At 43.2% G+C, this 12,500-nt stretch overlaps 1 protein-coding gene across 2 annotated transcripts in view; it reads right to left on the bottom strand.

Annotated features, from left to right (window-relative positions):
• LOC135111578 (ALK tyrosine kinase receptor-like) overlaps positions 1 to 12,500 on the bottom strand; it is a 233,162-nt gene that overhangs the window by 77,553 nt on the left and 143,109 nt on the right. For both annotated transcript variants that reach the window (XM_064025027.1, XM_064025026.1), the window contains one exon: positions 6,536 to 6,695. In XM_064025027.1, coding sequence (XP_063881097.1) covers positions 6,536 to 6,695 — 160 coding nt within the window. The remainder of the gene's footprint in view (positions 1 to 6,535; positions 6,696 to 12,500) is intronic.

Raw genomic sequence — 12,500 nt, forward strand, 5'->3', positions numbered from 1 at the left:
GAACCTGCAACTCTTCCACAATTTCATCATTTCCATTTTGCAATCTCCTCTTTTTTCACCACTCAATCATTTTAGTTTCTTGATTTCAACTAGAAGCATTTTCGACGACCGTTCACCAAAATTCATGGCTTTATTCAATTTACTGGTGAATGAAAGCTACATTTTATTTATGTCGTTATTCTGTGAAAGTGCACAAGAGCCGGTGATTCTGAGAACCCTTAGGAGGAGGAGGAGGAGGACGAGGAGGAGTAGGAGGAGGAGGAGGAGGAGGACACAAGAGTAGTTCATTATAATTGAAGTGAGGGAGGGAAAGGAATTCGGGCGAGTCATGTTCTTCGTCAACACGGCTACAATGTGTGTGTGTGTGTGTGTGTGTGTGTGTGTGTGTGTGTGTGTGTGTGTGTGTGTTATTGCACGGCTAATCCATTCAATACTTCGTTGTGTTGTTACTAGAGTGTGATACAGAGGGATCTCTCTCTCTCTCTCTCTCTCTCTCTCTCTCTCTCTCTCTCTCTCTCTCTCTCTCTCTCTCTCTCTCTCTCTCTCTCTCTCTGTCTTTCTAAGGATCTATATAAAAATGGTATTTTCTCTCTCTCTCTCTCTCTCTCTCTCTCTCTCTCTCTCTCTCTCTCTCTCTCTCTCTCTCTCTCTCTCTCTCTCTATTTCCAGGAATCTATACAAAAATTACACACACACACACACACACACACACACACACACACACAGAGAGAGAGAGAGAGAGAGAGAGAGAGAGAGAGAGAGAGAGAGAGAGAGAGAGAGAGAGAGAGAGAGAGAGATTACGTATTCACAGGAGCGCCGAGCCTGCCACACCAGAGCGCAGCATCGCGGGGCAGCCACACACGTACGTTCGATGTGATAAAGAGAAATCGGATCGCTGGGATATTCTGGGAAGCATCGGCACCAAGCTAAAATATAAAACACGAGGGGAACGGCAAGAGGGGACAAGAGGTGATGTTACGGATGAGGATAGAAGAGGTGGAAACGAGGGGAAGGAAAGGTGAAGGCGAGAGGTGGTAGGAAGGCAGAGGAGGATGAGGGCACGAGATGGGAGGGTAGGAGATAGAATTGGGAAGGAGGGGAAGGTGGAGAGGTGATAGGAGGAGGGCTAGAGAAGAGGCGAAGAGTTGGGGATGAGAGAAGAGAGGTGATAGAATAGGAGAGAACAGGAGAATAGGCGAAAGGGGAGAGAGAGAGAGAGAGAGAGAGAGAGAGAGAGAGAGAGAGAGAGAGAGAGAGAGAGAGAGAGAGAGAGAGAGAGAGAGAGAGAGAGCATTCATATTTCCTCCATTGCAGAAGATAAATAAGCGTTGCTAAACACGAATGCTGAACAAATATGACTGCAGTGATTATTTTTCAGTCTGTGTGTATATTCTCTCTCTCTCTCTCTCTCTCTCTCTCTCTCTCTCTCTCTCTCTCTCTCTCTCTCTCTCTCTCTCTCTCTCTCTCTCTCTCTCTCTCTCTCTCTCTGTCTCTCTCTCATTTCCTAGTCCTTATGAAAAAAAAATTAGTGATCAAGAACACAAAGATTCAGAAAGGTACATTATATAATTACATTTCATCTGCTTCCTGTACACTGCGTAGATTAAAAAGAAAGAGGCAGCGTTATTTTCTATAACTCAATGCCTTAATCTCATTTCAGCTTGCCATGGAAACGTCTGGGTGTATAAATAAATAACGCTCGTGTCTACGCTGCTTTTGGTCTTCCTGTCATGATGCAAATTAATTAGTGTAATAATAATGAAGTGGTTTACGATAAGTTAATACGTACTCTCTTCTTGCCACACATACACACACACACACACACACACACACACATACACACACACACACACACATGGATAAATTCATATACCACTGAGTTACGTATGAAAATAAAGCTGTTAATCACTATAGGATCAAAATAAAAAGAAAAAAAATAAATAAAAACGTACAAAACACAAAATAAAAAAAAACAACATCAAATACAATAAAACAATAAAACACGATAAATATAAAGCTTTAACACAAACACTCTCTCTCTCTCTCTCTCTCTCTCTCTCTCTCTCTCTCTCTCTCTCTCTCTCTCTCTCTTATGCTGTGTACATCTGCTATGAAATGAACTCGACGAAATAACATTCCACGTTTGCTTTAATTAACAGCATCTCTCTTTACACAGGCAGTGAGACCAATCCGCTCTCGATGTTGCAGACTTTCGTTGGAATATGAGGCGATGTTTCACTTAGATCATAAGAACATAAGAACATAATAGAAGCTACCGGAAGCCATTAGGTCTGCACGTGCCAGTCCCAGTATGAAATATCCTTACCTATTTCCATCTATCATCCTCATCCATAAATTTGTCTAATCTTTCTTTAAAGCTCCCTAATGACGCACCACTAACAAGCCGATTACTGAGTCCATTCTATTCATCTACCACTATTTGAGGACCATTTTTTTCCTATCTCTCTTTTAAATCTATCTTTTTTCAAGCCAGAATCCATTATTTCTTGTTCTATCCTGATTACTGACCCTGAAAATTTGCTCCGTTCTCAGACTGGTGACGCATACTCGTAGTCTGTAATACATAAGGCAAGTGATATACTGGCGACTCTCAAAGTCCATATTCATAAGAGTTGCCTTATCCCGAATACTTTCAACAGACTATACGGAAGTTAAGGTTTTCAAGGTTGTGTTCATGATTCCAATGATAACTTAACAAGGACCACGTACCATCAAAAGGAAAGAACTATGTACATTCAAAGGGAAAGGACAAGCCCAATAATTCGCTTAATAATCTCCGTGGCCCTTGTAAATAATCCAAATGAGAGAACAATGCATGTACGATTGCTGGCATGGGAGATGTATTATTATCCGACTTGGTGTTTCATCTCGACCAGTGTGGGTTTTCGTCAATGTAGTGATTTAACAAGTGTCTTATGTTGTCAGTGATAAAAACATTCATGGAAGCCCGTTTTATTTCTATGGTGTGTGAAAATATTGCTGGTGAGAACCCAGAGCATCTCAAATGGTTTTCAGTTTTTTTTTTGTGGAATTGGAAGTGTCCTAAATGTGAATCTATTTACGGTGTGCTGTTCTTTGTCTTTGTTATTGTTATGAAATGCCTCCATGGGTGAGAGATTTCAGTCAATCTCTTGTCTTTATTTTTATAAACACGGACGTTTTTGAAATACGTAAAAAAAAAAAATGTTCGAAATACTTGTTGTAAAAGATCAAATAGTTTAAAAAGATTCTTCGAAAAACATGTACTCGTAAAACTGTTTTACTTTTCCTGCACAAAATGTTTGTTTCTTCACACCTGAACTTTCGGTACATTCCCCTTGAAACACCAATTGACAATAACACTTATCTTACTTTGAGAGAGAAACTACCGCAATAATTACGTTAGAACGCCATCATCATGAACCAAACATACAAATATCTTTCACGTGCTACTCTTGTTTTATTATTTTTTTTCTTTGTAACTACGCCTTGGCGGTGCAGAAGCTGGCGCTGCTGGGTACGAGTCCAGGCTGGGACAGGCGGTACACGGCTCGCCCAGGTGTTCATCCTTCCTTCAGGCTGGTCGATGCAAGGGAACCTGGAGGAACCTGGGGAAGGTGAACTGTGGAAACCCTGATGTCCCAGTGGCCTGAGTCCCGAGTAAAGGATGTTACCCACCACAGCCACCACAGCAACCACAGTCACCGCAGGGAAGGGATTTCCACAAGACGCGGCGTGAAGTCACTGGGTCGGCATCTCTTTGTGAAGAAGATAACAATGATTTCCGTCCAAATTACTGCCGTGGATGGCGATGCGCTGTAATTCCCGTGTATTAATAGTAACAGCTCTTTGTCTCCTATTTACACTTTGCATAATGGAGGAATTAACTTTCTGCCGCTTACTTTCCCAGATTTTCCTGTGTTTTTGAGATTTTTTTTTTCATTAGGAGAGTTTGCAATGTTTATCTCTCTCTCTCTCTCTCTCTCTCTCTCTCTCTCTCTCTCTCTCTCTCTCTCTCTCTCTCTCTCTCTCTCTCTCTCTCTCTCTCTCTCTCTCTCTCTCTCTCTGTAAGGCAAAAATGCAGGAGTAAATTAATTAAACAACTTTCTCCTCCCTCCCTTCCCTCTCCCCACCCCTTGATGATACGACGGGAAGGGGGTAGGGGTTGGGAGGGAGAGGAGGGAGACGGGGAGAGAGAGAGAGAGTAAAAGAAGAGGCGGAGACAAGCAGAGAGAGAGAGAGAGAGAGAGAGAGAGAGAGAGAGAGAGAGAGAGAGAGAGAGAGAGAGAGAGAGAGAGAGAGAGAGAGAGAGAGAGAGAGAGAGAGAGAGAGAGAGAGAGAGAGAGAGAGAGAGAGAGAGAGAGAGAGAGAGAGAGAGAGAGGTGACGGGAATGGTGAATAAACATGATATACGAAAGGAAGAAGAGAGAGAGAGAGAGAGAGAGAGAGAGAGAGAGAGAGAGAGAGAGAGAGAGAGAGAGAGAGAGAGAGAGAGAGAGAGAGAGAGAGAGAGAGAGAGAGAGAGAGAGAGAGAGAGAGGGGAATAAACACGAGAAAAAGAAAACTATGAATAATGAGAAAGAAATTGATGGGGGGAAAGAAAGAAAGTGAGGGAAAGAAGGAGGGAGAAGGAGAAGGAAAAGAAAAGAAAAAGAGAACGGGAAGAAAGAAGAGGGAGGTGGGGAGGGAAAGAACAAATATTAAAGGAGTAACAAAAGAAAAAAAAATATTACAAAGGAGAAAAACACAGGAAGCGAAAGAATGGCGAGAAAGAATAGAGGAGGAGGAGGAGGAGGAGGAGGAGGAGGAGGAGGAGGAGGCTGAAGAGGCGTGACCTGACCTTGACCTTACTCATACTGAAGCCCCCCACTCCTCCTCGTCCTCCTCCTCCTCCTCCTTTACCCCCTCCTGCCTCCCCCTTCTCCTCCCCCCCCCGCCCCACCCTGCAGTAAGCATCAGGTGGCCCTCATGAAAGTAATTAATTGAGTTACATTTCTCCTCAACACGTCGCTCTCTAATTTCCTTTCCTTTTCATTCAACATTTCCACGTATTTCATTTTTATACCTGGTGATAATTCATTTTTTTTAATATATTCATTAATTTTTCCTTTTTCTTTTTTTTTTTGTTATTATATTTGTGAGTTCAAGTTTATTTTTTCTTCGATATCGACGTTTTTCTTCTACTTTTTCTTTTCGTCTTTTTCTTGTTTATTTATAACATTATCATTAGAAAGTCATGCATTCAGGTTTACTTTTCTCTCTTTCGTTATCTTTTTTTTCTCTGCTTCTCCGTTTTTTTTTTATCTTATATATTTAACATTCCCGTGACCCGCGGATGTTTGTTCATTATATTGCAAGAAAAAAAGTGTTGAATTCTTGATTGCATTCGTTAGTTCAGTTCAATACCGTGGACTTATTCCTGCCAAATTTTTGTCCTCTCTCTCTTCAGTCCTTCCCTCTCCCTCTCTCTCTCTCTCTCTCTCTCTCTCTCTCTCTCTCTCTCTCTCTCTCTCTCTCTCTCTCTCTCTCTCCCTCCCTCCCACCCTCCCTCCCTCCCTCCCTCCCTCCATTATCCAGCTCGCATTCACCCTTCCCTCCTACTTCTCACAAAGCTTCTCCTCCTCGCCCTCCTCCTCCTTCTTCTCCTCCTCCTCTTCCTTTTTCTTCTTCTTTTTTTTCTTCGTTTTATCCTCCTCCAGCCTACACTCCTCTTCCTTTTCCCTCCCTCCACGTCCTCCTAATGTTCTCTTCCTCTTCCTCTTCCTCCTCCTCCTCCTCCTCCTCCATCCTCCATCCAGTCCAGACCTCCCTCCACCTTTCCTCTCTCCTTCACCTCCACATAACGTTCTCTTCCTCTTCTTCTTCCTCCTCCTCTTCCATCCTCTATCCAGTCCAAGTTTTCCTCGACCCTTCCTCTTTCCTCCCTCGCCTCCACATTTTCACAATACCTCCCTCCTCCTCCTCCTCCTCCTCCTCCTCCTCCTCCTCCTCTCAGCCCAAAATGGCGGCGCTTCCCAAGAATTGCAACTTGTACATGTAAGTTTTAATAATTCTTTGATAACTTTGTCGCAAGGCGGAAAAGGGCCGGCATTTTATTTTATATATCTTCCGTTCTGGAGAGTACGGCACGGAGGAGGGAGGGAGGGAGGGAGGGAGGGAGGGAGAGAGAGAGGGAAGGAAAAGTGAGTAGGGAAAGGTTAACGAAAGAGGAGGAGGAGTAGGAGGATGAGGATGAGGATGAAAAGGAGGAGGAGGAGGAGGAGAAAAGAAGGATAAACTATTTCACTGGTGGAAAGTAAGTTTGACGAACGCTAATTATGATGATGACGATGGTGATGATGATAATGGCGATGATAACAATAAAAAAAAAAGAAAAGGTAACAGTAGCAACAAGAGTACCCTTCCTGACCTCGAACCATGACCAGGAATTGATTTTGGCATTTGGGAAACGTTACCGTGAGTGGATGCCCTTCCTAACCACGGCTCACCTTAGAACCAAGCAGAGCCCAATGTACTACTGCCCCTCTGTACTCACGTGTAGTAATCGTCACGGGGGACCTTCCAGATCTGAGTGCCGGGCAGGGAGGTGGAGGAAGGCACTCTGGGGGCGTTATGTGGCCCGTGCTCGTATTCCTTCTTGCAATCCTCCTGAGATGGTCCCCGATGACCCGTCCTTCCGCAAGTTGTTACCATCACTGCAAGGGACACCAGGAGAGACTTGAGTGTGACAGTGCTAAGATTAAGACTCAGGTTTAAGTGTTTATGTAGCTGTTTAGTCATAACGTAAGTCACAACGCAAATTACAGTTTTACATTAGTAGTAGTAGTAATAGTAGTAGTGGTGGTAGTAGTAGTAGTATAGTGATAAGAGAAAACCACCTTATCTTAGCCAATTCCATTAATACTGTACCAAGCCTAACCCATCCCAGCTTAACACAACTAACCCCAGCCTAGTTAATCCCATCATATCCCAGCCCACCCCAATCCAACGCCAACCAGACCAGTCCACCTGTGTCCATCCCACTCCATCAAAGACCTACCAGACATTCCATTCCAGCTCAATTTATCCCAGTCCAGTACAGTCCAACTAAGTCCACCCCAGTTAAGTCCTCCTAGAGCAGCCCAGTTCATGCCAGGGTAGCTCAGGCCAGCCCAGGTAAGCCCAGTCAAGGTCTCCCGAAGGCTTCAGGTTTTCATATGCAAATCAGGCGGAAGCAGTTGGGAGCATTTTGAAGAGGATGTAAAACACTTCAGTGGAGCTCTTCCCGACTGAAGACTCTCTCTCTCTCTCTCTCTCTCTCTCTCTCTCTCTCTCTCTCTCTCTCTCTCTCTCTCTCTCTCTCTCTCTCTCTCTCTCTCTCTCGATGCATTAGAGCGAGTTCCATCAATTATTCTCCACAAATTTGTTACATTTTACAGACTAAAAGACAACATAATTAGGGTTCTCTATCCAAAGGTGAACTCTCTCTCTCTCTCTCTCTCTCTCTCTCTCTCTCTCTCTCTCTCTCTCTCTCTCTCTCTCTCTCTCTCTCTCTCTCTCTCTCTCTCTCTCTCTCCCAAATCAAATCAAACGGAAAAAGAAACTAGAAGAAAAAACGAAGAACAGTGAAAAAAAAACAGGAAAAGAAAAGAGAAAAATCAGGTACGTGGAAAAAAAAGCCTTGAAGAAAATGTGGAATGAACGAGACTCGGGATAAAAGGGAAACTTTGCGGAGGGAAACTGGTAGAAAATGAGAAGGGAAGAAAAAAAAAAAACAGCAACAGAATAACGAGACAGAAAAGCAGAGGTTGGGGAGGAAAGAGGAAAAGAGAAAGGAGGAGAGGAGGCGGAAAATTGTGGCAATGGAGGAGGAGGAGGAGGAGGAGAAGGAGGAAGAAGACGACAGATGACGAGTGTGATGAAAACAAAGAAAAATAAAATACGCTATGTATGAGAGAGAGAGAGAGAGAGAGAGAGAGAGAGAGAGAGAGAGAGAGAGAGAGAGAGAGAGAGAGAGAGAGAGAGAGAGAGAGAGAGAGAGAGAGCATTACACACAGAGAACAAAACATTCCCAACTCTACACACATTTTTCCAGCGGAGTTCCTTGACAAAAAACAAAATACTTCCAGTTAAACAAAAGACCCATATGAAAAAAGGCTTAGTTTAGTTTGTTCCCAGCCTTCTCACACCTGGACAATGGGGGAGGTTAAGATTCCAGGAAGATAAAAGACTGAAAGAGGGACTTGAGTTTACTAATGGCGAGAGGAAAGCGAGAAAAAGGAAGAGAGGAAATATATTAGATGCTTACTGTATTGCACTAGAGAAATTTGAGTTTGCTGATGAAGATAGAGAGTAAAGGAAGGATGGATGTCATTTAACTGCTCTGTATTACACTAAAGGAGAGTAAAGGAAGGGAAAGTATTATGTACTGTACTGAGGGCGGCAGATGGAGGAAGCAGAGAGGAGGAAACAGTATTAAAGGAGATAAACAGATCAACACGTCGCTAGGTTTGTTATAATGTGCTACGGTGACAAGACGAGCGAAGTGTTCCAGTAACTAAGGAAAGAAATACAGAATAGGGTTGGTATATTGTGAGATCTGTCTGTATGTGTGTATGTGTATATGTGTGTAACAATGATAAAATGGTTCATTAATGCTGTAGCCGTGAGGGTGAAAATATACATGATAATATTAAAAGGTTCATAGTGGTCACGGAGGGTGGGGGATTACAGTGACAAGTAGAATCGGTTTACAAAGAATTGATAAATTGAAAGAAATTATTATTAGTTTGGTGGTCTCTCTCTCTCTCTCTCTCTCTCTCTCTCTCTCTCTCTCTCTCTCTCTCTCTCTCTCTCTCTCTCTCTCTCTCTCTCTCTCTCTCTCTCTGTCTCTTTCCTTCCCTCCCTCCCTCTCTCCCTCCCTCCCCGCCTCTCACACACCCACACAAAGGTGAGACGAGATACTGAAGCCTTCAATGTGCTTTTTTAGTGATGATAGCCTTGAGAGGGATCGCGGGGCAGTGGCCAGGCTCATCCCACACATCAAAGGAACGAGCGCTACTGAAGATACGAAGACTTTAAAGACGCCCGAATCAGTTCCATAAATAGGCACCACAGGGCATAAAACTCGCAAGAGGGAGCGAAAGGACCAGGGATGAAAGTATCCAGTTGAATATAAGGTGAAGAGAAGGATTTTGTCGAGGTAAAGCTCAGGTGATACCTACACATTGATTTGCACCTTCTTATCACAGGGAAGGGTTTCAAAAGAGGGATTACCAAGATACGCGTGGACTGAAACTTAGAAATCTGATTGGAGTGATTTTATACTCAACTTTTCTTAGCTCCCACGTTACAGACACACACACACACACACACACACACACACACACACACACACACACACACACACACACACACACAGTAATGATCAGGTGTGTGTGCGAGTAATGGGATAGCGAAAGATGAAAGAAAACACGTCTCTGTGCAAAGGTTAATGCTAAGCTCGATTGATTAAACAGACTATTACTGAACTTAAAGCAGCTGTTGATGGTGGATGTGTGAATAACCTTTGAATCTCTCCCAGTAAGACTCCCAGCCGCATTTACCACTTAGGCTGTCAGGAACTAATAACGCTAAGCTGAATTCAGGCAACCAATCCTTAATTAATTCATTGCGAAATTGACAATGATCTTTTGACTTCACGTGTTGACTTCGCAGCTTCCTCATTACAATTAGTTAAGAATCTGATATATACTTTTTGTTAATTTACAGCTTCATCTGTGCAAATATTAATATGAGTGTTATTAATCCAGAGAGAGAGAGAGAGAGAGAGAGAGAGAGAGAGAGAGAGAGAGAGAGAGAGCAAACAATGCCTCCTACACACTAATTAATATGAAAAAAAAATACTGCATTAAAAGAACAGACATTTTACTATTTACAAAAAATGACCCTTACGTCAACAAACGCAGAGAAAGAAGTGTGTTTCCTTTCTTTTCTTTCTTTCTTTCCTTCCTTCCTTCCTTCCTTTCTTCACGCTTTCCATTAACAACAAAAAGGAGTGCAGAACGAAGAGAGAGAGAGAGAGAGAGAGAGAGAGAGAGAGAGAGAGAGAGAGAGAGAGAGAGAGAGAGAGAGAGAGAGAGAGAGAGAGGCGCACTGAAAAAGAAAAGGAAAAGAAGGAGAGAGAATGGGGAAAGGAGAGTGAAGCATTAAGGGGAAACACTGGGGAAATTGCTCCCACTCATTACAATCATGCCTTTCACAAAATTAAACTTGTCGAAAGGGGGAGAAAGGGAAAAAAGGGAGGTGTAAGAAAAGGCAGGCGGGAAATTTTAAGTAGGATTAATTTTATTCCGGAAGATTCAAACATTGTGGGCAGAACATTTATCTTTTTTTCCTGAGAGTTCGAAAGTAATGAAAATGAAAAGCTTGGAGAGAGAGAGAGAGAGAGAGAGAGAGAGAGAGAGAGAGAGAGAGAGAGAGAGAGAGAGAGAGAGAGAGAGAGAGAGAGAGAGAGAGAGAGAGAGAGAGAGAGAGAGAGAGAGAGAGAGAGAGAGAGAGAGAGAGAGAGAGAGAGAGAGAGAGAGAGAGAGAGATTGGAGAACCATACACACATACACTCTCTCTCTCTCTCTCTCTCTCTCTCTCTCTCTGTGACAACGATTCATTATTGCCAGAAAACAGCGAATTTTTCATTACCGAGTTAGCGGATTTAATTTGTTTCACGCGCTATGAGTGTTCTAACTGTTATTGTTCTTGCTGTTCTCGTTGTTGTTGTTGTTGTTGTTGTTGTTGTTGTTGCTGTTTCAGTGTTGTTTTATTTTGCTGTGTCTTTCATTCATTGTAAGTTTTCCCATCTCTTTCTTTATTTTTATTTATTTTTACAATATTGTGTATGTGTCAGGGTCTCTCTCTCTCTCTCTCTCTCTCTCTCTCTCTCTCTCTCTCTCTCTCTCTCTCTCTCTCTCTCTCTCTCTCTCAGGGAGTGGCGAGGGCGGGGTCGGACACGCGCCTTTAATGCATCTCACCTCCACCTTCCCTCACACCTGCCGACCCGCGCCGCTGCTCACGTGCTGCCTCACCTGTATGGCTACTCACCTCCACACACACACACACACACACACACACACACACACACACACACACACACACACACACACACACACACACACACACACACACACCCTGACGATAAGCATATTTATGAGGTAAATACACACAAATACACACACACACACACACACACACACACACACACACACACACACACACACACACACACACACACACACACACACACACACACACACACACACACACACACACACACACACACACACACACACACACACACACACACACACACACACACACACACACACACACACACACACACATGACCGTTGCTGTATGTTAATGAGATACAAACACTCAAGCTTACACAGGTACACACACACGCACTTACTACTAATCCACGCACATCCACATGCACGTGTAGCCTTCACACACACACGCATGTACAGTGTGGACGAAGAATTTGCCAAAGCATGATCTCTGTTGCTAGGTAGATAGACAGATGAATAGATAGGTAGATAATTCAGTGACCACATCTCATCTTTCGAATTCGTCACATATTGAAAGGTATAAAATATTAACATTGACAGTGCCTAACATATCAACAGAGTGGTTAAGTAAATGAGTTTTGACCAAAGCGATGATAGCAATTCTCAAACGCTGGTCGTACATAGATGAGTATAGCAAAATAACATTACAGTGCCTAATATAACGATAGACTGGTAAAGTAAAGGAGTTTCGAACCAAATGACAATAACGACAACAAAAAAAAACAGGAATTCAATAAAACCACCGCCTCCCAAGAATGTCTCGTGAACACAGACACGAACGTAAACAAATGAAGTGTAAAAATAAGAACTCTAGCACAAAACACACAAGAAAATACCTTCACAAACAAAAATTATATTAAAAATCCTTACATAGTATCCTGGCCGCCCACACACACGCACACACACACACACACACACCGTTACTTCCCCCGCCCACACACATGCCAGATAAGGAGCAAGAGTAAGTGGCTATATCGTTGAATATTAAAAGGAGTTAGTTACCAGCCACATATCTGCTACCTCACTGCCTGTCTTAGAATCTTTCACCCAGAAGTCACCGCTACCTACTTTCCCTTCACCCAAAGACCAATATCAGTAAGCCTTGTAAGTTCCTGCCCAGAGAGACGGTAAGTGGCGATTACACAGTTTGTCCCGTATAAATTCTGGCCTTTTCTCTCACTCCAGTCCACAGCCACCCACTCACCCACTCAGCCTCTCCATACACACTTCAGGAGGGATTGACGGATAAGAGAAGTGAAGAGAGCCGATAGGAGCAAAGGACAAACCTGACACAAATAGAAGGAAAAGAAGTGAAGAGAATAAGTCAGGCGATAAGGGATACGTGAATGAGAGAGAGAGAGAGAGAGAGAGAGAGAGAGAGAGAGAGAGAGAGAGAGA

Source organism: Scylla paramamosain, chromosome 22 (assembly GCF_035594125.1).
Source record: "Scylla paramamosain isolate STU-SP2022 chromosome 22, ASM3559412v1, whole genome shotgun sequence".
Lineage (NCBI taxonomy): Eukaryota > Metazoa > Arthropoda > Malacostraca > Decapoda > Portunidae > Scylla > Scylla paramamosain.